At 33.4% G+C, this 26085-nt stretch overlaps 3 protein-coding genes and 1 long non-coding RNA gene across 6 annotated transcripts; all 4 read right to left on the minus strand.

The window, feature by feature from the left end:
• Positions 1 to 3098: 3098 nt before the first annotated feature.
• Positions 3099 to 5009, minus strand: LOC142519162 (autophagy-related protein 8C-like). The gene is made up of 5 exons (XM_075622096.1): positions 4854 to 5009; positions 4120 to 4175; positions 3983 to 4035; positions 3474 to 3592; positions 3099 to 3387 (listed from the first exon to the last, which is right to left on the minus strand). The coding sequence occupies exons 1-5, from the start codon at positions 4888 to 4890 to the stop codon at positions 3293 to 3295; spliced, it is 360 nt and encodes a 119-aa protein (XP_075478211.1). The 5' UTR covers positions 4891 to 5009; the 3' UTR covers positions 3099 to 3292.
• A 3232-nt stretch (positions 5010 to 8241) lies between these two features.
• LOC142517616 (delta(14)-sterol reductase-like) lies at positions 8242 to 14688 on the minus strand. Its single transcript, XM_075619933.1, has 13 exons — positions 14518 to 14688; positions 14281 to 14398; positions 14118 to 14188; positions 13862 to 13918; positions 13364 to 13455; positions 13077 to 13124; positions 12612 to 12732; positions 12489 to 12535; positions 12022 to 12103; positions 10988 to 11064; positions 10741 to 10860; positions 8660 to 8734; positions 8242 to 8580 (listed from the first exon to the last, which is right to left on the minus strand). The coding sequence occupies exons 1-13, from the start codon at positions 14563 to 14565 to the stop codon at positions 8427 to 8429; spliced, it is 1110 nt and encodes a 369-aa protein (XP_075476048.1). The 5' UTR covers positions 14566 to 14688; the 3' UTR covers positions 8242 to 8426.
• A 190-nt stretch (positions 14689 to 14878) lies between these two features.
• Positions 14879 to 19377, minus strand: LOC142517614 (putative beta-1,3-galactosyltransferase 2). Of its 3 annotated transcripts, none has more exons than XM_075619932.1 (11): positions 18664 to 19377; positions 17949 to 18045; positions 17757 to 17818; positions 17456 to 17667; positions 17307 to 17370; positions 16766 to 16838; positions 16494 to 16614; positions 15858 to 15945; positions 15628 to 15753; positions 15442 to 15551; positions 14879 to 15362 (listed from the first exon to the last, which is right to left on the minus strand). In XM_075619932.1, the coding sequence occupies exons 1-11, from the start codon at positions 18774 to 18776 to the stop codon at positions 15214 to 15216; spliced, it is 1215 nt and encodes a 404-aa protein (XP_075476047.1). In that variant the 5' UTR covers positions 18777 to 19377; the 3' UTR covers positions 14879 to 15213. The 3 variants fall into 3 exon arrangements, with proteins under 3 accessions (XP_075476047.1, XP_075476046.1, XP_075476045.1); XM_075619931.1 differs by having other exon boundaries at positions 17757 to 17821; XM_075619930.1 differs by having other exon boundaries at positions 17934 to 18045.
• Positions 19378 to 24254: 4877 nt separating this feature from the next.
• Positions 24255 to 25570, minus strand: LOC142518404 (uncharacterized). Its single transcript, XR_012813540.1, has 2 exons — positions 25183 to 25570; positions 24255 to 25069 (listed from the first exon to the last, which is right to left on the minus strand). It is a non-coding gene; the product is annotated as an uncharacterized LOC142518404 (long non-coding RNA).
• Positions 25571 to 26085: the final 515 nt, after the last annotated feature.

The raw sequence follows: 26085 nt of genomic DNA on the forward strand, positions 1-26085 counted from the left end.
ATCTCTTCCAAAACGCAACTATATGTACCAAACGAGGATGGTTTTTCAGCCAAAGAAACCAGTCAAGATTCAAGAAAATGGAACTGGATTCTCGTCTTTTAAAACCAGGGCTACAGTCCCTCCTGTGTATATCATCGCTAGATCGTCAGCTACCGGCGGAAACTTATCCGTACTTCTCCAGACAAGGTGTAAGATTGTGATGTTTATACTTTTGTTACGTCGTGCATCGATTGATTTTTCTGTGATTTGTTGGCAGCGCCGTACTTCTGTTAGCATACTGGATTGCCAATTTTCTCGTGCCATGGTTTATTATGGCAGATTATCGAAAAGATAAGTCAGAAGATAATGATGATGATCCATCCCAAGATTAGAGGAGAAGCAAGCCGATGGTTTGGGAACGGATGCGGGATTTTTAAGCTTAATGTGTTCGCATTGAGTATAGAAACTTGGCCGTCCACGATTTGTGGAAATTTTTTTTCTGTATATTGCTTCAACCAATTATCTTGCAACTTTCCATTTCTTATTTTTTCTAATTCAAATCTGCGCAGAAATTTCTTCACAAATTCTGTTCTTGAACATTAGGATATCGTTGCTGTTATGGATAAGACGAATGAAGGATGAATGAATACAAGTGTGATAAAAAAATGATAAGATATTGATGAGTAATATATAGAGAGAAATAATATGTTGTTTTGTATGTTTTTTATAGGATTGTTATGTTTACATTGTATAATGTCTTAAATACAATTTCTAATTACTCACAATTACCTAATCTTATAAGAGTAGGTCTCTTGTGATATTGTCTCACGAATCTTTATCTGTGAGACTGGTTAACTCTACCAATATTCACAATAAAAAGTAATACTATTAGCATAAAAAAGTAAGATTTTTCATGAATAACCACAATAAGAGATTCGTCTCACAAAATACGACCCATGTAGACATTTTTACACAAGTTTTTGTCATCTTATAAAAGATGTCATTTTTTATTAATCATAAAATTCTTTGCAGAACGAGCAAAAAATTTAACCGATGTGAAATCATCCTTGTGGGAGATAATTTTTTTCCCTCAAAATAAAATTTGGTTTATTTGTAGTATGAATATATTAAATAAAAATGTATTTATATACGAATTTGGAGAGAATTTAGTTCATATATAATTTACATGTAAAAAAAATCTTTAAAGAACAATCTAAAAAAAACAAAAAACAAAAAACAAAACAAAACATCACTTGCACGACACACAATTTTAGAATAAAACATGCAAAACTTTCAAAATTACCTCGGGCCTCCAGTAGAAGCCGCAGCCCGACTAATTACCCCGGGCCTCTAGTAGAAGTCGCAGACGATATTTAGGCGTACTGTTATTTCGTTAATACTTTTTAATATGGGCCTAGCGTAATATTCAATATTAGCAACCTCTACTAGAAGATGTAGCCCAAACAATTACCGTGGGCCTATAATAGAAGCCGTAGCCCAATATTTAGATCTGCTGTCGATCATAACTTACCTTGGGCTCAGAGCAATACTAAATATTGGAAACCTTATTCATATTAGTTATCCTCAGCCCAAACAATTACCCCGGGCCTCTAATTGAAGCCGCAGGCCAATATTTAGGCCTACAGTTAATACTCGTATACTCAATATTAGCAAACTCTGGTACAAGATTCAGCCCAACCAATTAGCTAGGGCCTCAAATAGAAAGCACAGCCTAATATTTAAGCCTGATATACTGTAGTACTAACTTCATGGGCCTGGTCCATTACTGAATTAGAAACTTTAAGAAGAAGAGACAGCCCAATATTAAGGACTGTTAATAATTACTTCGTGAGCCTAGTCCAATATTTAACATATGGTTAGCCCCATATTAAATATTAGCAACTTCTGCTTGAAGACGCGGCCCAACGAATTACCAAGGGCCTCTAATAAAAGCACAGCAGCCTAATATTTATGCCTGCTATACTGTTAATACTAACTTTCCTTGGGCCTAGCCCAATATTTACGCCTTCTGTTAATAATTACTTCTCCTAGGCCTAGCCCAATATTAACATATGGCTAACTTCAATATTAGCAACTTCTAATTATTTTGTAAAAAATGGATAAAATTGATGCTAATATTGATAATTAAAATAAATAAAGTAACCGAGAATTCTCTTTTCACCATCTCCTTTAAGGATGAATCTGCGATGTATTGATGAATGCATTTTTTCCTTATCTTGGGATCGAACATAAGGTGCAACGATTCGATAGACAGCTCTTTGAGATAGATGTAGATAAACAATAACATCTATAATCGTATAAGAAGTTTTCTCCTAGTATGACTCGAGAAAAAAATGATTTTATTTGAAAGAACCTATAAAAATCAATCAGACTTTAATTTCAATTATTTTTTTCTCATTCCTGCAAGTTTAAAATAAATCTTTCGTATTATATAGCAAAATAAATGATTATTATAATATTTTATTAAATGATAATTATTCTATTAAATAAATAATAGTAAAATAGTAATATTAAAATTATCAGTAATAATAGTATATTGATAACATTAATTTTATAATAATTAATAGAACATAATCATAATAATAATAATAATTTGATAATGATAATACCCGGACCTAATGAAAAAAATAGAATCGCCCCGTCTATCCTTCCGAGGATTATTGAATAATTATTTTGAATTTTTTGTTAGAAAATATTTAATTATTAAAAACAATTTTATTATGTTATGTTTTATTTTTTACGTACCAATTATCGAAATACAGTAGAATTACATTCTCATCTTTATTTTGTTTCAAAGTTGATTTGCACATTTAGATGCTATCACCCTACTCTCAAGAGTATATAGCATCTGCCAAATGCATCTACAGATCCTTTATATTCAATTTCAACCATACTTAAACCTCGGAACGTTGGTGAAAAACATTACTGAAACTCTGCAAAGATTTCATTTTAACTTGTTCCATTTTAATGTACCAATTATGGCCTAAGAGATATGTCAAATCTTGTTCATCCGAGAGAGATTAAACTCATTGTACTGATTGTATGGTTTACACATTCAATTAACGAACATCAACATACAGAAAATCTGCACAATAACATCTAGTGGATAAAAATATTATTAAACACCACACAAAAGTTACACACTCAAATTCTTATCAAGTTCAAAATGAAAATAATCTTTCTTAGAAGGATATAACCGAGGCAATACAAAGAATATACAAGTTTATCTTAAACAGTATATATGTATACACACACACACACATAGAGGCTAATCAACAGCAACAAATACATCTCAGAATGATCCAAATGTATTCTCGCCACTGTAGGTCATGTATAGGAAGCCGTCTTCATCTTTATTTTCCTCGTATATCGCAGACATCATTGCAGCTAAAATAACACACAACAAAGGCCCTTGTTAAAAACAACAGAACGAACTCATCTCGATTTAAACACTGCCAAAGTTTCTCTCTCACCGGTTGGAGGGAGAATGTTCTTGACAAATATAAATATAGCTTTATCAGCACTTAGCTTAATTCTTTTTCGGACAACATAAACAAATTGTCCAACAGTCAGATCAGCAGGTACCAAGTATCTACAGAGTTTAAGATAAAAAAAAAACCATTAACAGGTTGGGAACAAACAAAAAGCCAATTGGAAAATAATATCTTTTCGCCAATGAAAAAAATAAAACGAAGGTGGATCAAAACTACGGTCCTACACAAACTGACAGTTGCTGTGAAATAAAGAAAATGCTATACAGGGTAATTTAAGATAAAGTTATCTCCAGCCAAGGAAATGCTGTAGCTACTAAAGCTTAAACACTCAACCAACCGTTGCTAAACTGTAATAATATTGCTGAAAAATATAATCAAGGGGTCCTGCCTAGGCTCTCTAATGTGTTTCACATCAAAGATAACAATGCATATAAGTTTAACTAGATCCAGAAAAAGAAATAGTGTTGGAAGTCATAAAGGTCACCGACTTCTTCTTGTCAATGTCTGGGATGTCACTCCTTTCAGTCTTCTCCACAATTACCTACACCACAGGAGTTGAAGCGAAGGATTTATCGACCGATAAAAAACAAAACAAGTATATGATTGAAAATTTACTAATTTTCACCGGAATTCTGTCAGGGTACTTCTCCCTAATACGAGCAGCCTCAGCTTGTCGCCTCTCTGCAACACATTACATGAATATACACTGCAGACTGTGAACACACCACAAAAGAACAAAAAAAACTCAAAGCCATCTACAACATGCACAACTTTCCCATTCGACTCCTCAAGAAACGTCAACAATTTTTCTAATTTCAGACCATAGAGCAAACACAGTTTATAAGCAAACAACTAGAATGTGACAAATCACGGCTAGAAGTTGTTTGAAAACTAAAACCCAACAGTTGCAGCAGTATCTAAATGAAAACTTACCTACATACTTTAAATAAAAATTAACACAAGGCCAGTTTCCCCCCTGATCCACTCTCACAACCTAGTAATTGAGAACTCAAGCATTGATCATAGAATACGGAAAAGTCCCACGCCATTTCAACACTGTCTCGCCAGTAACTAAAATCTCAATCAAACTAAGATCAATCAACATAAAATTGATGCATCATCCTACAGTCAAAAGCCAAATCACACAACACTACCGTAAATCAAATCAGTCGTTCATCCACAATAATAAAGTCAAAGATCCAGATCATCCAAGTTCAAAGAAACATGAGTTTGACCACTCTTTGACAAATAAGATTTTATCACAATTCTAATAAAAAAAACACATTCGATAAATGAAAAAAATGTAACCAAATCCCAGACGGAAATTAGGGCTCCTAAACAAAAGGACCATCAATTTACCAAGAGGGTGTTCCAGTTTGAAGGAGCTTTTGGCCATGGCGTCCGGTGTTAAAACAACGATCGGCGAAAGAAGAGAAAAATCGCGTTTCAACGTTAGGTTTCTTGCCTTGAAAACGAGATATTTCTTGTTCAGTCAAGGAATAATAATCATAAATAAAATGTTAAATAAATATGTAACTAATTTGTGTGTATATATATATAAAAAAAAAACTGATAGTTGCACTAACCTATAATTTTGGAAAATTTTATTTTAGTATGTTTTATCCACGTCGAAAATATACGTGAAAAAATAATTGATGTGATATTCATAAGATGTTTATGTCATGCAACGTCCACAATTAATAATACAAATATTTTTCAAGAAAATAATTACGAAAACATTAAAAATTATAATTTATAAAAGTATTATTAATAAAAATAAATTTGAAATGTTGCAAGATTTTTGAACTTTTAATTTTTTTATAGGTTAGATATGTAAAAATGTAAAAGAAGTAATTATTTTCGTATTCATTTAAGATTTTTTGTAATTGTGATAACACTCTAAAGATGTGAATGTAACAAACCTTATTTGTAATATTGAATTGATTGATCACGTTATCAATCGAAAAAGAGCTATGAGATTATTTTCAAATGCACTTAACTAGAACAACAATCAGCTACACATAAAATTAGTTGATATTTTGTGAGACGATCTCACGAAACTTCTTCTGTAAGGCCAGAGGCAGAACTATATGAATGTACATTCGGGCTTGGACCAATTTTTTATTTAAAAAAATTAATGTGTAAATTTTGTATAATTTTGGAATAATATGATATTATCCTGGGTAAATCAATTTAAAATATTAAAAGATTTTAGAGTTTAAAATTCTAGCCCGGTCATAGCCATATTTCTGGCTCCGCTATTGTCTAAGACGGATCAACCCTATTGATATTAACAATAAAAAATAATACTCTTAGCATGAAAAGTAATATTTTTTCATAGATGACTTAAATAAGATATCCGTCTCATAAAATATGACATGTGAGACTGTCTCACACAAGTTTTTGCCACGTAACACGTTGATACGCAAATCTAACATTGATTGAAAATCGACAAATACAAGAGAGAGCCCATTGTGTTTGTGCATACTATTATATACTACATAATAAACTATACTACCAAAAGTTAAAATTACTCCAATTTAAACTGTTTTCACATCATTGTTACTGTCACTAAATATGAAATCAACGTAAATCATAGAGTGTGATCAGCAATATGGATTCATGCAAGTACGGTCTCTCTCTGCTCACAGTTCCAGGTGGCTGTAGAAGGAAATGCAATTTCTTGGCAGTGATTATGGTACCTGATTGTACAAAAAGATCAACATACTAAGAAGTTCCCGCAGTGCTGTTATGTACCTGAAGGAAACATCATGACGCAAATTACTGGTTAAGCAAACCTCAAAACATGGTAATACTCTTGGTTAGAGAAAGAATAGCAGCAGCCGAGGGGAATTTGAATTTTATTGTGAGCTGAGAAAAAAGGCCTATCTACAAGGTTTTCACGAGAAGAGGGAGGAAACATCGTAAGATTGAACGACAACTTGAGGGAAGCCAAAGAGTTTTTACTCCTCGTTTTCCGATTCTGTTCACTGTAATAGTTGGAAAGACAATCTACTTTTCTATCAGAAGTAATAATAACATTCCGTGTTTCCTCTAGCCATGTATCTAAAATTGCCAGCTCCCACGGAAAAGTTTTATTTGTTCAAATAAAGCTAATCACAAACCTGAACATAATTTAAGTTACCCCTCAGTTCAAATAAAGCAGGATTATTTTTATAATATGACTAAAAAAAGCAAAAACTTGTGTGAGACGGTCTCACGGGTCGTATTTTGTTAGACGAATATCTTGTTTGGGTCATCCATGAAAAAATATTAACTTTTATTGTGATAACGGTAGGGTTGACCCGTCTCACAAATAAAGATTCGTGAGATCGTCTCACAAGAGACATACTCTTAAAAAAATAGCTTATAAATTGATCACGGCAAAAGATAGAAGCTAGAAATAACACTGAAAGAAAAACCCACCCCATCTATACTAATAATAAAAAAATTTATGCAATATTTGAATGTTAATTTTCTGTATCCAGAAAAATAAAAAATAAAAAGTATTTACACCATTTTTTCTATTTTAAAAATTAATATTTGAAAAACTTAAAATTTGTCATTCAAAACTTTTTGCATCCAATGTATCTAAAATGCTTCTAAAAAAAATTTCTATGTCAACTATTTTATCACAAATTCAATTTACATCAATATCTCAAGGTGTATCTAAATTAAAACATTTATGAGTGGGGTCTGTTGAAAAAATTGCATATTTATTACTAGATAATACAATTAGGGATGTAAACGAACCAAATTGTTTGTGAGCTATTCGAAGCTCGATTCGATAAAAGCTCGTTTGAGCTCGTTTAATGAGGCTCGTTAAGATAAACAAACCAAACTCAAGCTTTACAGTATTCGGCTCGTTAGCTCGTGAACATGTTCGTTGGTAAGTTCATGAGTAATCTTTTAGATGAAAAAATAATAGTTTTGATATTTGATTTATTGATTTTGCATATTATTTATGAAATATATAGAAAAATCTATTAAATTTATTTATTATAATAAATTTACAAATTTTAATAAGAATAATATATTTTTCTTTAAATATATAATTTACTTTTTAATTAATTTAATGAAAATTTAAATGTATAATTCATATTTATTAAGCTTGTTTAGGCTCGATAAAGGCTTGAATAAGCTCGTGAGCCATGCATATATTCGTTAAATAAAGCTCGAGCTCGGCTCGATTATAAACGAACCAAGCCCAAATATTCAAGAGTTCGGCTCAGCTCAGCTCGACTCGATTACATCCCTAGATACAATATCACTTTACAGTAAGGAGCTACACAAAACCATGTCGTAATTTTCAAACTAATCAAATAATTTTACTATATTATAATAAAATTGTTCTTTATATTTTATTTTATCAACTACCATTTCATTTTCAAAAATTTATATTTTATTTTAGAATTAAAAAAAAAATTAATGAAACACATATATCGCTCACGTGCAACGAGAAATGCCATAAAACAGTCTCTCATTAACCATTGCTAACTACCCAAATAGTTGTCCTAATTCCTAAAAGGATCTTCCGGACAGACTATCACGTCACGCACTATTGTATAATAATAATTGGCTAACTCTGTAAGACTGTAATCGCGGTACTTTGGATTTTGTATTAAAATATCAACTGATATCAAATTTTAGTCGTGGCCTTTGCTGTAGACATGTATTAGGATATATAGTTGGAAATAGAAATATTTCCTCCAATTCCAATTCACATCGATATTGACACACCCAAAGCAAATGCAACTCGCACAGCCATTTCTCTTCATCCAGCATCAAGAACCTCAAATTGTCCAGACATTTTACATCAATCCAAAACTATTCATTTAACAAGAATTTAAGTTTGAAAAAATAGAGCATTCGGCGACAAATATGGAAATGGAAATTTATCCATTTATGAATACATAAAGCAGGAGCTCGCCATTAGTAAACATATGGCAGTATCCTCCAAGGAACCAGGGACCGATATTCCGCCCAAACTTCCTTGTACTTCTGTGCACACCGGGCTTCGTCTCTCCTTTCTCTCCATATCAGTAAAACAAATAGGTATATTGGATAGAAATATGGAACTGGAGAACTGCATAAACATGGTAAAAGATGACAAAATTAAGCCACTATAAATTGCCTTTCCTTGATAGATAGAGAGAGATTATGACCTTATCCCACAAGGTAAACTGAAGGACAGAGCAACCAACAAATCACCGAGATAATTACTGTGCCTGGCAATTGCCCTGAAAAAGGAACAAAAATCTACCAGGATGGAGGCATAGTAACTTAGGATGAAGGAGCAATTCATAGTTCGTAGAAACACAAGGAACACCAAAATGCAGTGGCATTGTAAAGCCTAGACATAAGGAGAGGACCAATGCAAGACAGATGGTCGAACTTTCAGAGAGATGATACATTAGAATCTAGATACCTTGAGGCTACATTCATTTTTCAATGTCGCATGGCCTCTATTTTCTCTCTAGAGCTATATTAATTTCTATTATCTATTATCTTTATAAACGTTGTTTCATTGTTTGTTTACTAAATTGTCATCATATCTGATGTTTGTCTTTTGGTTTTTCTTATGTTTATCTTTTGGGATCACTATGGTTTTTTTGTCATTTGCCTACTTAACTTTGACTTTTTTTTTCTTTGTTTTTGGTTGTGCCGTTTAATTACAGAGTTACATCTTCAGGTTCCATCTGGGCATCGCAACTCCTTTTCGCAGCATCCACTAATTCGAAACTTAATTAGAAAGTCATATTTCGACTCGGACGTTTTCGAGATGCTGCTAATATCCAACGAATGACAAGTGTTTTTCCTTTTATGGATCTTATTTTAATGAAAATTTGATGAGTCCATCCACTTACACATATTGTTTTTACTGTTATATCGTACTTTTGTAATTTCGTAATTTGTTTAACTTTGACTTTTCTTCTTCGTTTTTTTTGGTTGGACGATTTAATTTAATAATTACGTCTCGAGTCTCGAGGTTCAATCTTTTTATTATATCTGTTGCTTTGGAGACTTGGAAGTTTCGACTTCACTTATGTTAAAAAAAAAACAACCGGATTTAAATAATCTAAGTTTTAATTTACAGCTTTAATTTAAATAAATTTTTGTAGGCAATGACATTCATTAATTTGAAACTTAATCTGAAAACCATATTTCAACCCATAAGTTTTCGGGATGCCACTAATAACCAACAAATAAAAAGCGTTTTTCCTTGTATGAATCATATTTATATGGAAATTTGATTAGTCGATCCACTTACATGTATTGCTTTTACTGCTATTTCGTACTTTTGTAATTTTGTTATTTGTCTGATATTTAACTTTAAATTTGCTTCTTTCTTCGTTTTTGGTTAAATTATTTAATTGCATTATTACATTTTGAGTCCCAAGGTTCAATCTTTTTATTATATTTGTTGCTTTGGAGATTTTGAAGTTTTCCAACTTCAGTTATGTTAAAAAAAAACAACCAGATTTAAATAATGTATAGTTTCAATTTATAGTTTTGACTTAAATAATTTTTCGTGGACAATAATCATTATTTTCATTCTCATGTGAAGGTGTTAAGCTTTTTTGAGTCAAATGAGTTAACGTACTTCGATTTCATAAAACAATCAAAATGAACGAAATCATATTAGTGTTAATCTAATGTGTATTGCTTTGATTGGTCTATGTATAATTAATGTGCGTTCTTCGGTTTTTATTCATCTGCTTTCTATTTGTTGAGTACATGGATTTTTATATTAATAATGATAGATTTGACTTTTTTCATACAAAAATTTAATCAGGAAGTTGCATTTCTCACAAACAATAAATTTGTCCGTGATATACATGTCTTCTTGTTATTTTAGTTTGTGTATTTTGTTATAATGTTCATGAATTCAATCTCTAATATTGTTCTTTAGATTCGAATTTCATATAAATTAAAACATATTCAAGGTAAATTATTTATCATATATTTTTCAAATTCCGTAATTCTTTTATTATAATGATTTATATCATTTCACAATTTTTTTAATTAACACAGTTGATTAGCAGTAAATTTTTTTAAAATCATATTTTAATTCATTCGGATATATGATGTTTTATCGACAAAAATTTTCTTGGTTATTTTATGCAACTACAATGCATGTTCTTCTTCTTATTATTCTTATAACGTAGATATACTCGATCATATTTTCATGAGATGAAGTAAGGGAACCACAGAGAGATGTTCTGAATGCCAGATGGATACTTACCAGTAACCAGAAGCAAGAAGCTTCCCTCCAATTATTTTTGGAGGCCTACCCCAAATATGTGCTTTGGGATTCTTTTTGAAATCATGCTTCTGCTTGTTAGCTCCTCGGAAGACGAGATAGCTTTGCAACCACAAAACAAGCATGTCAGTGTAGAAAATAGACAAGATCAGAAACTCCAAATATGTTGGTTGAAAACAACCAACCACAATAGCAGCTGTGATTGCCTCATCTGAAAGAGAAATATTACCCAATGAGAAAAACAAGACAGTTGGCAACAACAGCAGCAGTTGTTAGCTCCACCTCATTATCTTTAAGCCACCAACCCTTTCAAAAGAGAAGAAATAAATTATAAAATATTTACAAGGAGAACATGCTCGTGCATGCATACACAGATACACTACAGCATCATTCACATGCCAGATTGAGCCAGAGTAACTGATCAGATGGCACACTAAACAAGGAGATGACTAGAATAAATGAATAGAATAGTTCATTTCTGAAAAATGAGTAGTAGCTCAAGAATTGAATAGAGTAGGACAACAAAAACGTAGTTTTTACCTAAGTTACAAATATTAAAATCATTTTGTTGCATAATGACATTATAGAAAATGAAAATGGATAAACAGGCATGAAACAGAAACAGTCAAAATTCAATTTCAGGCTGTTTCTAGGAACCCTTGGAAATTATAGAGATGAGAATATAACCATTGTACAACTGCAGCAACAATCATAGATCAAAAGGATTGACCGAATAAAATTAGATAATCTACAAGTTATATGGTTCCACATTAACATAATTTCATGATGGTATGACATTGGTATCATCATCGCTAAAGACACTGGATAGACGAAGAATGTCCTCAACAATGCCAGTCGTAAAATTGCAATAAAGATCATGTTTCATAGAGGAAAGGCGAACATGCCCATAGATAACTGAATGCATGTGTGTGAGAGGGATTGGTGGAAATTGGATATGTTTGGAGAAAGACAAAGGGAATCGGAAGACTTTAAAAGAATGGGGATATGAAGGTAGTTATCACACAATGAACCAGGACCGAAATGTTTCCAAAACCATTTTCAATACTAACTACATTAAAATATCCGGGAATAACAAATCCATGACAAAATTCATATTTGAGTGCCATTCAAAGTTGATTTTTCCAGAAAAGTTTTATGCTTTGTCTAAACCCAGTTTGAGGGGTAAAGGTATGTAGAGCTGAATTTAAGAAAGGGAGACTTGAAAAAAAAATTGAGTTAAGTGTTGCCTATACGACCGTATACCTGAATACTGAATGTAAATGGAATCCAGACTAGATCTCCAAAAACCAGCATGAAACCCAACCTCTCTGCAATTATATCCCATCTAAGAAGATGCCAATTTGTTTGAGGTTAGATTTAAGGATTCTGTGACATGTGAATGGAAGGTTAACAACTAGGCTATTCAAAAATCAACCAAAAAAGGGAAACTAACTAATTTGTCAGAGATGGCAAACCTTCAACACTAATCAGAATGATATGTTACACAAACCTAGCAGAAAAAAACTAGTGTAACATTTCCACATGAACTTTGACAGACGAATCAGCATTCTAAAATAATATGGCGAACCAAAGCTAATTGAACAACAAAACTTTTAAAGCCAAACAACGAGAGCTATTCTATGACATATACATTGGACAAACAAATGATGATATGGATACAGTTGCAGTGAAATATATGTTCACATACAAGAGGAAAGTATGATACTTACGTGGAGGTCATATATTCTTCAAAGAAAAAGTAGTCCAGGATGTATAGCTGAATTAGAAAGCAAAAGACAAAATTCTAAGAACTAAACGATTTCAAGAACACAATATAATTTTTGCCAACATACCACACAAAATAGCTGGTAGAGTATCATTGATCGGCTTAAGTCAGTCACTTGAATGCAGTTTGCAAGAACAGACAGATTTATAAGAAGCCATCCCATCATACCAGCTCTAACAAAGTAGAATCTACAAGATAGATTGGATTACATTATATTAAAAAAATGTACTGGCCAATTTCACCATGTGAGGAGATAAAGGTGGCTACTTATAAGCATAGGAAATCACAATCACATTCACTTATTGACATAATGGAAAAAAAGCTGATCAATTATTGTTTTCTTCCAATAAAAAAGGTATTAACTGGAAGGAATTGTCACTAATTTATACATAGCATACTAGAGAGAAAAATAAAACCCTAACTGGCAGTAGAGTTTGGTGAGAAAATGCCAAAAGCACTCATAACAGAGTGTGTTATGAAGATTGTGAGAATTTCAAGACACCTAGTTAGCAACTTAAGTTTGGAAACATACTTGAGGTCAATTCCCATGAACTGAGGATTTAGTTGTATCCCAAACCACCTATAGCATGACATAAGAATACATAGGCATAAAATGCAGAAAACTGTTAATGGCCAATCTATAAATTTAGTAAATAAAGCATTATGTATAAAAAAAATAAATAGAAAAGAAACGGTGAAATAGTTCTTGGAGCTTGAATGATCAATACAAACTGCTTTCAAGAACTTTTCAGGGGATACTACGATATTTCATTTCAATAATAGTTTGAGAGACTTCATGTGACAAATTGAATTATTTACCAGTCATGAATGAAGTTTCCAGTGACTCGAGGCTTTAAAGAAGAACTTTGTGATCGGGAATTATAGCCAGTTATATAGAGAAGAAACGTCATCTGTCATGAAACACCATTAGAACAAACATTCGTGACGTTCAGGCAAGAAGACACTAGATCGTCAAAATTTACAAGGTGTATGATCACCGAATGGTTGCAAGTGCTTTTTAGGAGATTAATAATTCACTGCCTTTAAGTCGAAATTAGTTACCGGGATGTGCCCGAGTGTATGTGATGATACAACACTAGCTTATAAAATTTCAATATTTCAGTCACTTTGTGATGGATGACCCCAATAACGTGATTCTCAGCTAAATGTTGGAAAATGCAACTCAGCGTCATAATTCAATACCAACAAACCTATTACATATATTTACTAGATTAAAAATAATTAGCCAGGTGTACTATAATTAGATCCCAACCCTTCCATTGAAGAAATGTAACAACAGGTTGACCAGAAACTTACAAATACACTGAATACAAACGTTGTTGACAAAAGCTCAAGCCCTCTATCTGCAATTGCCTGCAGCAAATGTAGCGATACCAAATGCATTTCAGACATCAACGTGCGCATAGTCCACATTAAATGCCGTGAACAAAACAAATTTACAACAATCTTCAGCCTCTTATGACGATTTACAAGCAACCAAAACAAAATAAGAAAGAAAGACTCATTTTCCATATGAGCACGTAGTAAAACTACAGATGACAATACTACTCACAGTGAGTGATATAAAATCCATCCATCCGCCTATCCCGAGTAGAAAAACCAAAACGATGAGAGATAATAAACCTGTAATCACCAAACAAAGAAAAAACCGATTAAAAATTCTGAAACAACGTCATTGGAACCAAAGCTGTAGAAATGGTGGTCTGATTTCAAACCATTGCAACGATAATGGAGCCGAGTTCCATCAGAAAGCACCGCTCCAGGAACAACTTTCCCGGGCAAAAGGGATCCAGCAATCGCCAAATAAGTAAAGAATAGCATCAACATAGCAACCTATTCCATTTTTTTTTTTCGAAAATCACAGCAGAAAAGGTAGTCGTTACAATGAGATACAGATACACATTCATTAAACAAATTTATGAGTGATTTGCAGAGAGTTAAGGCGAACAAACTGATGTCCACGAAGGAATGAGGGAAAGGAGAAGAGCGCTGAGATCCATCGGCGTAGGATTGATGGTAATTTCTTCAGCTTACTACTGCCGTGCTTACTTTGCTAGGACTCCTGTCTAGGTTGTCACGGAAGGCAGAAAATACTTGGAAAATCTTATTTTTTAAATTGTGATGCACATGTTTGGCCAACCATAAAAATAGACATTAGAATTAAAATTTTCTTTGACTATAATGTCCTTTGGTTGAAATATTCTATATATTTTCATAAATATTTCATGTATTCTAAATTATAATATAAGATATAATTCTATGAGCGATTTTTTTTATATTTTTATCAAATATATAAGATAGTATCGGTAGAGATATTAATAAATAATTCTATATTATATTTATTAATTATAATATAAGTCTATACAAACGAAATTTGTGCGTACGGATGCTGGATAAAGAATAGATAATTAATACTATGAACTACACCAATAGGCCTAAATATGCAGTAATATGGCCTGCACCATACGGCCATCAATCTCCAGGCAAAAATGGAGCAAATATCTATGGTAGCTCTTTTGTCTTTATTTCACCTATAATATATTACAAGAATATAAAACAAGTGCAAATTTATTGGACTTTTTAGCGTTGTCCTGAGATGGGACGATTGCATCAGAAGAAAACTTTGCTTTGCATTGAGCCGATATATATTAGAAAACCGCACTCCAAAGAGCATTCTCGCCTTCTCCACATCTTCGGTGCACATCTTTAATCCTATCAGCCGAATTGCAAATTCCGCTGCAGCTCCAGTCGAACGAAGCAACACAGATGTTGCCTGCTTGGGCCTTCCACTCACAATCTGTGGATATATATGATAGAAATCAACATATTTAACAATTTCATGCAAGTGCATATTTTAAGGCTAGGAGATATGTTACCAGGTGGTGTTCCGCAACATAATCTTCGGTCATCTATGTGCTCCACATCCAATCCAATGAACCAAGCTCCTAACGACACATCCTCATTCGCGTATTTGTGCAATACATGCCTACAAAAGTGAAACTCAGAAAAAAATTCCACAGATTTGATGATGTGAAGATAACAAGAAATAAGCCAACACTCACTGATTTATTGATATGTAGGTAGCCAAATCTTTAGAAATGGCATATAATTGCCCCGTAGCGTGACGAAAATATTTGTTTCCTTGTTCGCCAAATTTCCAATACTCGGGTTCATGATATCTCACACCCCTGCCGAGGAAATGCCACGGCCAAGGGCATGTAAGGTCCAGAAACAGGAAATCCATCACATCCATTCATCAGCAGATATATATTCTAATAATACTCTTACTTACTTTTGAGCCAAGACGGGACCGGATTTCATGCATCCAATATACACCCTTGGTTTGGAACGATGCCTAGCTAGAGTTGCTCCTAAAGTTGCTGCATATTGTGTTCCGAACATCAAAATGTGTGGCAGCATTGCCCAAAAAAAAAACACAACAAAGAAAGAAGCCCCGATTAAATTTTGCTAGCATTTGTTTTAAATGCTTGCCCACTAAATCCCACTATGTTTGCTTTTGCAAGATTGAAAAAATTGACACAACACACAATATAAATACTTAAACAGCTTAGTGTTGCGAAAACTATAATCCCAGGTCCTAAAACTCCAACCCTCCTCACCTTGTACATAAAGTGGAAGTTTACTGTTAACAACATTGTAATAAATACATGTACTTCAAGGAAAAAAATTTAAATCAAAATAAATATTTGGAATGGTCCAAACTGAGCCTTTCCAGCAGCAGAAATGATATACTAATACTCGATTCCTTGATTCAAGAGGGGAGATCACAATTGCTGCTTTCTATAGCACATCCCATCTTCATTGGTTATTCATAATTTATATTCACTCACAAGCCATGAACACATACTGTGATATATATCTTGTACTTGACATGCAAACTTTAAGAGGGAGATTATTCGATGCTTACCTATATTTACATGAACATCATCATCAACTTTGACATAAAAATCTGCATCCCAGAGTGCAACAGCAGTGGTAAAATAAGTCTTAGTCTTGGCTGATAGTTCAAGGTACCCCTCTACATGTTCCTAGTCAACCATTCAACGACATTGTATAACTTAAAATAGCTATTGAATAGCAAAAGAAGTAGGTATAGACATGAGTTGTCCCCTCATTACGGAAGTAGAAGGCCCAAAAAATAATAATAAGCAAGCTATACTAAAAAATAAGCAAACGCACCAGTCTCAACAAGTCTCCATGTTTCTTATCTTCTGCTTCGATAGCTCTATCGAGGATACCGCCTGACGTTGCGCTAGTGACCAGGGGATGCAATGAAAATGGGCAACAACATAATCATCATTCTCATTCAAGTTCTTTGTGATTGAAAAAATGAATAATAGTAAGGTGGTGAGAAAGTATCAGAAGAATATATAATCATCACAAAGTTTGAAAACTAAGATTTAAGTTCGTTCAGAGACATTCCATGATACTTCAATTATGTTTCACCAATAGTTACATGATACCAATTGAACGAAAGAGTAGCAGCCCTACACTGCTGTAAAACACACAAGGGAAGCAGGAATAAAAGAAAATCCAAGACAATTAATTTTTAACGAAAAATTAAGTGCAAATGGTATTCTACTATTCTCATGTAATTGATTAGCTGAAAATTATTGTCCAGCACAAAGAGAGAAATTGAAATAAAATTCCAATGAGCAAGGATAACAATATAACAGTCACTCAAAATGGTTTAACATCAACAAATATAACTATTTCCCACCTGTGACCAATCACAAATCGAATGATGATGCCCTTTTCTTCCTCAAGCCTTTTGCGTTTATCACCTGAATGTATATGAAGAAGAACAAGATCATGTAAACTAAACAGCGAGCACTGAGAATCAAATTAAATTAACTCAATTTCAATCACCTTCTAGCATCCAAGTAGCACGCACTGAGTCTCTCCTCTTTCTACTGCTAAAGGCAGTATTTATGCCCACCACCATCAAGTATTTTCTTTTTTTGGTTAATTCGGGCATCTTCAAGTCTTCGGAGATGGGAGAACCACTGAGTAAGGAATCCTGTACAGCCCTGGCTGTGGCTAATTCCATCTCCAAATTTGAAATTGTTTTATCTAAGGTTCTGCACATTGTAAGTGAGCTTAAGTGATGCAATTTATGTCACTGATAAACATTAAAAATTATAAATTATTCAAGGTCCATGGAGCTTACTCAATTGCATGTTGAGACTTTGAAACTTCACTTGATATAGACTTGGACTCACCCTTTACATCCTTCTGATAAATAAAAAATGATTAACAATACAGAGTAATGAATTTTTCAACTAGTATAGAGACACTCGGACTTGAGCAAATCCCTTTAGAATGAGAGTAAATTTCAAATAGTTACTATGTGAGTACTCACAGCAGTTGGATCACAACCATCTGCAACTAAACTGAGTTTCTCTTCTCCTCCCCCAGTCAACCGTGATATGTCTTTAGCTTCGGGATCTGCCCACTTTCTGTCACCAGTAAATTTAAATCAATCAAGCTACATCCATAGGAAGTCCTACCCAGCAAAAGGAACGTGTGGAACAAACTCATAGAGGCTGTTTCAATAACAAGAAAATAAACAGATTTTGCATAATAGTTTCTGAGTTTAAGTTAGAAGTGTCGGTTTCAGCTTAATGTTATATTTTCTCACATGCTAATCTTGATAAATCCTCGCAAAGATATTTCTCCCGCTCAAACTATATCTTCCCATTGATGGTAATAAACATCTATAACAAGCCAAATCGCCTGTAAGGTACCTAAATGTCCTAGATAAGGTAGAGAAAAAAAATATATAAGTGAAATTGAAGGCCACTAAAATCCTGACTGTTAACTTTTGGCTCCAGGAAATGATCGGCAGCATTATGTGGATTTTTTTGTTAATAATTGGATTAAAATCGATACAACTTTCAGGAAACCACACCAACAAGTCTACGACCACCTACCTAAATTGATAATCATAGGCTGTTATGATTCCAATCACTAACCAAAATCTTTAGTCATCAGACTCCATATTATACAGGTTAAATATGGATTGCATATGGAATAGCTCCATCTAGGAAGTTTAATCGAAATTGAAAATATCAAACCTATCGGTGAAGAGCATCCCAGCACAGAAACATCCAATACAAAGGAATATTGTGAGTTTTCTGTGAACCACATTCTTGGAAGTTGACTCCACCCCTCTGCTCTTCCAAGACATTATTCTATTCTTCACTTTAAACTCTCAGTTGCTCAGTTAAAGCACACCCCATATCAAATTTCACGAAATTTAAAGAATCGACTAAATAAAAACGATCAAAAGCTGATATCTTTCGTTTGATAGCAACAGATTTACAGTAACCCAATTCAAGAACACAAGGATCAGGACACCCAAAAAAAAAAAAAAAAACTAAAACAACAAAAAGTTACACAACTGTCACACGCAAAACAACGTGCGATTTCTTACGCAAACTCCAAAACAAGATTGGAGAGATCGAGAAGAAAAAAAGAAATAAAGAGAGAAAAAGCTAGAAAATAAATAATGCTAGAAGATTTCCAGTGATTCTCTTTTTGGCAAGTCAATGGGACTTCTTGGAGCTTGTATTAATTATCTCCAAAATGGGTAGTACAATTTTATCTCAACCTGAATTTATGTAGAGGTGGGTTATTCAATCCGTGATGCTTAATTTCATCGGGGGAAGGAATCTAAAACGGAATATAGATGAAGAATTGAAGAAGGCGAATAAGCAGACTGAAGGTGTGTGTTCAATCTGCCAAGCCAAGAATAGACCCACCGCCCACCTCAACTGCTCTCTGTTCCATTCCTTTATTATTAATTTTATTCTGAATTTTTTCTAAATCTTAATACTTTGACAATAAAACTACCTTATTTTTATTTTTATTGCATACAAAATAAAAATAAGGTAGTTTTATTTATATATTTGATAAAACTTTCATTCATACATTTTCACCAACATTTCTACGTACTATTTACTTATTTCTAATTTAAAATATAGAGTAGTGTAAGTTAGAAATAAAAAAAAATAGACAAACCAACATGTTAATGTTTTTTCAAAAGAGTTGGTCTTTTGTGTCACAGGTTTCATGAGTTTATATTTATAAGAATTGTCAATCTGAACCATATTTATCATAAAAATAATATTTTTGACCTAAAAAGTAATAATTTTTCATGAGTTGAGTCGATCGTAATCCATCAAACAAAATTGACCCACAAAGACATATATTTTTATTCAAAAAAATAGCCTGAAGAGAGGCACTTATTTTTTTTAAAAAAATAATAATAAATAAATAAATATTTCCACTCTTTGGTGAAGTGAAAATTGTTTATTACCTTCGATCGTATCTCAGATCCCTGATATCAGAAGGATTCGACAGGCCCGTCAACAAAACAGCCGTATTTACCCTTTTCTGTATAATAATTAGTCATGCACATGGTGCACGTGTAACGAACATGGTGATTGCCTCTCTCCAGAATTATCGAAGTTTTTATACAGGTCATAGCCAACTTTAAGAACATTTGCCATTTTCTTTTTTTCTTTTTTCTTATGTTAATTATTTATTATTATAATAAATAATATTAATCGGGAATACGTAAAAATAATTAAATTGTCCCTTACTGGTCGATTGCATTTTTTTGTCCATTAATTCAATTATTTATATATAGTTATATAATTAAAGCCCACGATTTAATAAAGTGTTGCATTCTTCCAATTATTTTTCCTGGAATGGAGCAGTAGGTGACGAGTAGTTTTCTCTTAGAAGCAAGCAGCTGCACATTATGGTTGAAGTGGGTGGACAGCTTACCACACGATCGGTTCAAAATTTCGATTTCACTTTCTATTTTATAGTATTGTTTTATTATGAAATATAAATTTTAAATAACTTTTTTTATTATTAGAATTTCAGAATTATATATAATTTTTTGGGGAGAATATCTTGACATGTAATTTTAAATAGAGTAGTCTCTTGTGAGACGGTCTCACGAATTTTTATGTGTGGGACGGATCAACCATACCGATATTCACGATAAAAAGTAATACTCTTAGTATAAAAAGTAATATTTTTTCATTGATAACTCAAATAAGATATCCATCTCACAAAATACGACACTTGAGAACGTATCACACAAATTTTTGACTTTTAAGCAGATATGTCTCCACATGATTGACAACCCTAGGCTCAACGCAAACTCAATTAATGCATTGGACCTAATTACTCGTACCTTTATTACACCGACAGATTGGTTACACGTAAATTCTAAATAAATAACTGTGTTTGTTGAAACGGTTTCAGTTTCATAAAAAAATCTTTGTACATTTTTTTGGCAGTTTGTAATTGTTTTCCTCCACAAAGATGTTATAAACCATTTTTGTAATATATATATCATATCTTATCCGATTCATGAAAATATATTATTTTTATGTTAAAAGTATTACTTTTAAAATAAATATGAATCGAATCGACTCGTCTCACATATCTAAATACATAAAATCATCTATTTTCAAAATAAATATGGATCGAATCGACTCATTTTACGTGTCTAAATATGCGAGATATCACAAAAACTATATCCCTTGTCAATAGTCGACATAGCGAATTCACCTCACGTGGTCATGATATTTGGATTGATTGATCATTAACTACTGTAAGGTCGTGACGCACCTCAATAAACGCCCACCATGTGAAGGCAAAATTCACTCCATCTTACATGTTATTTTCACTTGTATTCACTATCGAACTCGTCAAATCAAATGCTATTTAGTTTGGGTCGGCCTGATCAAGACATAGCTCCTTGACTTACTACTCTCAGTCATTCTATCAAAAATAAAATAATAATGGGTGGAGTGTTCGAGTTAGTAGACATCACATGTTCTATTTTCGACCAACAATTTTTTAGACGAATCGGTCACACAAGACTTGTCTAATGAGATTTTTCTCTTCAGTTATTATGCATTTTCTAGTTTTTGGTTTGTTCCAAATTTTCAATTTATGTGAACAAAAATACTTTAAAAACATTAACAATCACTCATAAATGAAAATTATCAATATATACAATGTATGAAGAACTTTGCTTTATTAATTAACCTATTTGGTTGTTATATATAAAATTATTTTTCAATGAGGTAAAAGAAACTGAATCACCATACAAACTATTCAAAAAATACCTTCTATATATATATATATATATATATATATTTTTAAAAAATATCAATATGCATTTTTTGAAAAAAAAATATTAATTACTATTTCTCCACCAACCACTGTAGAAATATAGCTCGCATCAGAAAATTGACAGATTGTAATGGATCCACGATTATTTTTCACAAAGTCATATTACATATAAATAAAGCAAATGAGACTCATTTACTAACTCTTGATAATGAGTTAGTACTACTCATATAATAGATTGGTAGGATGGACAAATCCGACAAAATTATCTTCTAACACACTTTCTATAGAATTTAATCAAAGTGGGTAAGAGTAGAAAAATGAATTCCTCGTATCGCACGCGTACGTGTAATACATAAAAGATAAAAATTGCCCTACGCTTGGATCTTTAACAACTTGTAACTTCAAATTACAACAAAGGTTCAATATATTGGAATTTATTTGTCATCAACCTCAAAATTTTAGTCTCTACAAAGATTCAGACATAGCGAAGGGGTTCTCTCCCAACTTCAATGGTAAAACTTGTCTCTTGACTTCGGGGAGATCAAATCGACGCTAGCGTTGCGTGCCTACTGTTGTGGCTCTTGCCCAAAGCCAATCCCTATAGGGTATCCATTGACGAAGATGTTGAAGTTTATCTCAACAAGTCCATCCAAGTCAAGCCACCCTAGTCCGTTTTCGAGCCCATGCAGTAAGTACCTCACCTTCGCGGCGCAGAAGACCACAGCGCCGGCCCTGTGCGTTGCCACTTGTGATCTCGTCCGTGGCGACCGCAGCCAAGCTATGGTGGCAGCATCGGCGATACATCTCATGCACGCCGTGGCGTACACTCACAAGGACCTTCCGTTGATGGATAGGTCCAGAGTAGTAGAGTACCCAATGGTTCGATTCGACACAGATTCAACCCTAACATTGAGCTTTAACCGGAGATGGAACGATCCCATTTGGGATCGAGCTGCTGGGAGGATCCATTATCGCGCATCGATCCGGAAAATATCCTTGGTGTGATCGTAGAAATCACCGGAACAACAGGCTTGCAAGTCGCTGGGTACAGTAAGCGGTAACCGGTCGATACCATGAACGTGGATCCAGTGCCGTGCCCTAGATAACATAAGAAATTGGACCCTCGAAAAATAGATCAAAAGTTTCTCCGAAATAAACAAAAACTCAAAAAGTTTCTTCATATTTTTAAATTGTTCAAACTACGCGTTTGTAGTGAAGAAAGAGCTCGATCAATTAAAAAGAGAAAATAATTCATCTTGAAAGATTCTTCACCTAATTAATAGTGTGTTATCTCTTTAACACGTTTTCGTCAAAATGCTTCTTTCTTCAAATATTATCTTTCTCTTTGAATACAACTTCAACTCCAATGTCACATGCAATTTGTTTAGCTTCAATCACAGCTTTATCAAACTCAGATTCTCTATAGTCTTCCAAAGTAATAATAAGTCCTTTTAACAGGAATTTGACGGAAGCTAGGCTTGAACAAGTAGATAAAAATTTGATTGAATTTCCGTTCTGTTGTCTGTACGTACGTAGCGTAGGAGTAGGAGTAGGAGTAGAAGACCAATCAAGCAACGAATCTCTTGAATTGGCAGGCTATCCAAATTCTTTAATTTCAGGAAATCAATTTATCACCCACATCAAATTTAAAATTTTAATCAATATGTCAATATCTTGTGTTACAAAAAGGCTACAATAAATCCACTTTTGCCTGTTTAACCATAATAATTTTATCTAATATTTCATAATCAACTCTTACATGAAGTTCTTGTTTCGACGATTCAAAAGTTTGGACAAGATTTTTTACTAATAAATCGATATTGAAAATCATTTCATTAAGGGCATGGTCATGTACTTTTTTAAGTAGTCTTGTGACCGGGTCTAAGATTTTTTTTATAAGGGTGAAATCTAAATTTAATTGAAAAAAATAAAGAAGATTTTTTGAAACTCTCCATTATATTTCAATGCATATGACAATATATACTATTTTTATTTAAAAACAAAACAAATTATAATTTTATTGACTGTAATTTACAAATATATATATATATATATATATATATATATACTATTTTATTAAGTTTGAGACACTTAGAGTAACTAACTTTGGTGTCATGATCTGTTTTAATAAATATATATATTAATAAAATGTTAAAATTTTAATGTAAGTTAGATGTAGTTCAGCGGATAGTGTCATTGTTTCTTGAGGCTATAGGTTATAGATTCAATTCTTATTGATGTCATTTTTTTATTCTTTTATTTTTTAATTTATATATCAAAATTACAGTGTAGTCCCTCATTATTTCTTATAATTATATTTTGATCCTCATTTAAATATAAATCAAATGAATTATAAAAAATATTATACAAGCACGCAACGCGTCCGTTGGTGAACTAGTATATATATAAGTTTCAGACTATGGATAGTTTGATCGAGAAATCCGACATTTTTATTCAAATTATGTTGAGGAACTACTGGTCAAATTTTCAAGAAAGAGAGAAAACAAGAGGGAATTTCCCAAATGTGTTGATAATAACGTAGATTGAAAGAATGGGCAAACGCGGCAAGGGCGAAGAAGAGCAGAAAATACATGGAATTTGCCACAAACAGCTGTAACATTATCATTGAGCAGAGACCAGAAAAAAGTCAACCATTATCGTATCCATTATGAGCCGTAATATATAAACATATAATTTTTTAACGTAAAAATTTACAGTTTTTAATACTTTGAGCGTAATATTTACAATTTTTCTGAAGAAACAGAGTTCAGTTTGATTTTGATTCGAGAAATCCAGTTTTGGACAAAACAGCGTTTCTCACACTGAGTAAATCTCTGCCTTTCAGTGTCCTTCCGGCACCTTCACACACAGAAGATGAAGGCCGTATTTTCTTGGCAATCCATACATGAGGAGGAATCATGACGGTACTCTCTTCGATTTCACCATCATCATAATCTTCTTCTTCAATGTCGCTGTTCCACCTGTTTCTTGCAAATCCACGATTATTCTCGTCCACGTTGGAATCTGCATCCAGCCAAAAACGAGAATTTTTGTAGGTTTCTGAACAGATGGGTATGCTCAAAGGTGTTGATCGACGTTGAATGATTTCGGGTTCGCTGGAATAAGAATATCTGTTGGGATTCGGTATTACCCTGGATGGGTATTGGAGGCCCTTGGACATGTAAGCGGTCTTCTCCCTGGAAACGGAATCATGTATTTCCTGGAAAGCTTCCCACACCTCCTCCTCCTGGAATTCTTCGTTTCTCAACGATGTCCACCCGCTGCTTCCAGGGCTGTATAAACCGTACTTACTCTCCATTCCTGGAAATATATATACACACAAAAACTCGGTTAAAAAGATCCAAGATTCTGCAATCCTAGTATGAAATCAAGATTTTACACAATACGGAACAAGAAAGCTAGAAAAAACTTGCTTTTTTTCGACACAATTTTCCAGGCACTGCTTTCCTCAGCGCAGTGTCTTGAAAATTTATGCAGCTTCAAGTATCACCCCATATTATTCTTAAGCAATTTGATTCAACGAATATTTAGAGGGTATTGAATATTGAAGGCTTGTTATTTACAATATATCGCTGGAGACGGGATCGAGCTAAGCTTGTGTTTTAAATAAGACATGGGGGAAAAATTGGAAATGAATGATAGACAAGGGGGAGGCAATATAAAGACATTTCCTTAACATTTAATTGGTATAAATTTACATCTCTTTCTTCTCTTTGTGGAAAGGTCAAATGGGAGATATATATATCATTTTTGTTTTATTTTTTCCCACTCCAAATCTCACGGTGGAATTTATGCCTTCCGAGGTTGTTTCCTTTGTCCACTTTTCCTTCATGGGATTGTGACAATTATTCTATTCTAAGCGATCAGCAGAATGTCGAAACCAATGCATGCGATGCTGAGTTAAAGCCACGTGTAGCATACGATGTATTTGGACACTTCACAACTCGCCTTATCAAGACACGATAAATCTTCGTAAAAAAATCTTAATCAATTCCTGATACCCCGGAATATCCCGGGTCATGGATGGTGTCCGGGTCAGGATATAGATTGTGCTTGGGTCATGGATGATCCGAGACGATTGATGATGCCTATAAAGAAGCCCGGTTCACGGGTGACCCGTGATATCTAGTGGCCGATAGCTCGAATCGGGGTGAAACTATAAAGGGGGTCACCAGAGGCCGGACAGTTAAATAACCGGGACGTTTTCTCCCCGAGCTATCGGTTGACCGGACTATCATGCAAGCTCCTGGGAAACTTTCGGCCCGGGCCGCCTCGATATGAGCAACACACTCGAGTGTACTAGCAGAATAGGGTGT

Source organism: Primulina tabacum, chromosome 11 (assembly GCF_025594145.1).
Source record: "Primulina tabacum isolate GXHZ01 chromosome 11, ASM2559414v2, whole genome shotgun sequence".
Lineage (NCBI taxonomy): Eukaryota > Viridiplantae > Streptophyta > Magnoliopsida > Lamiales > Gesneriaceae > Primulina > Primulina tabacum.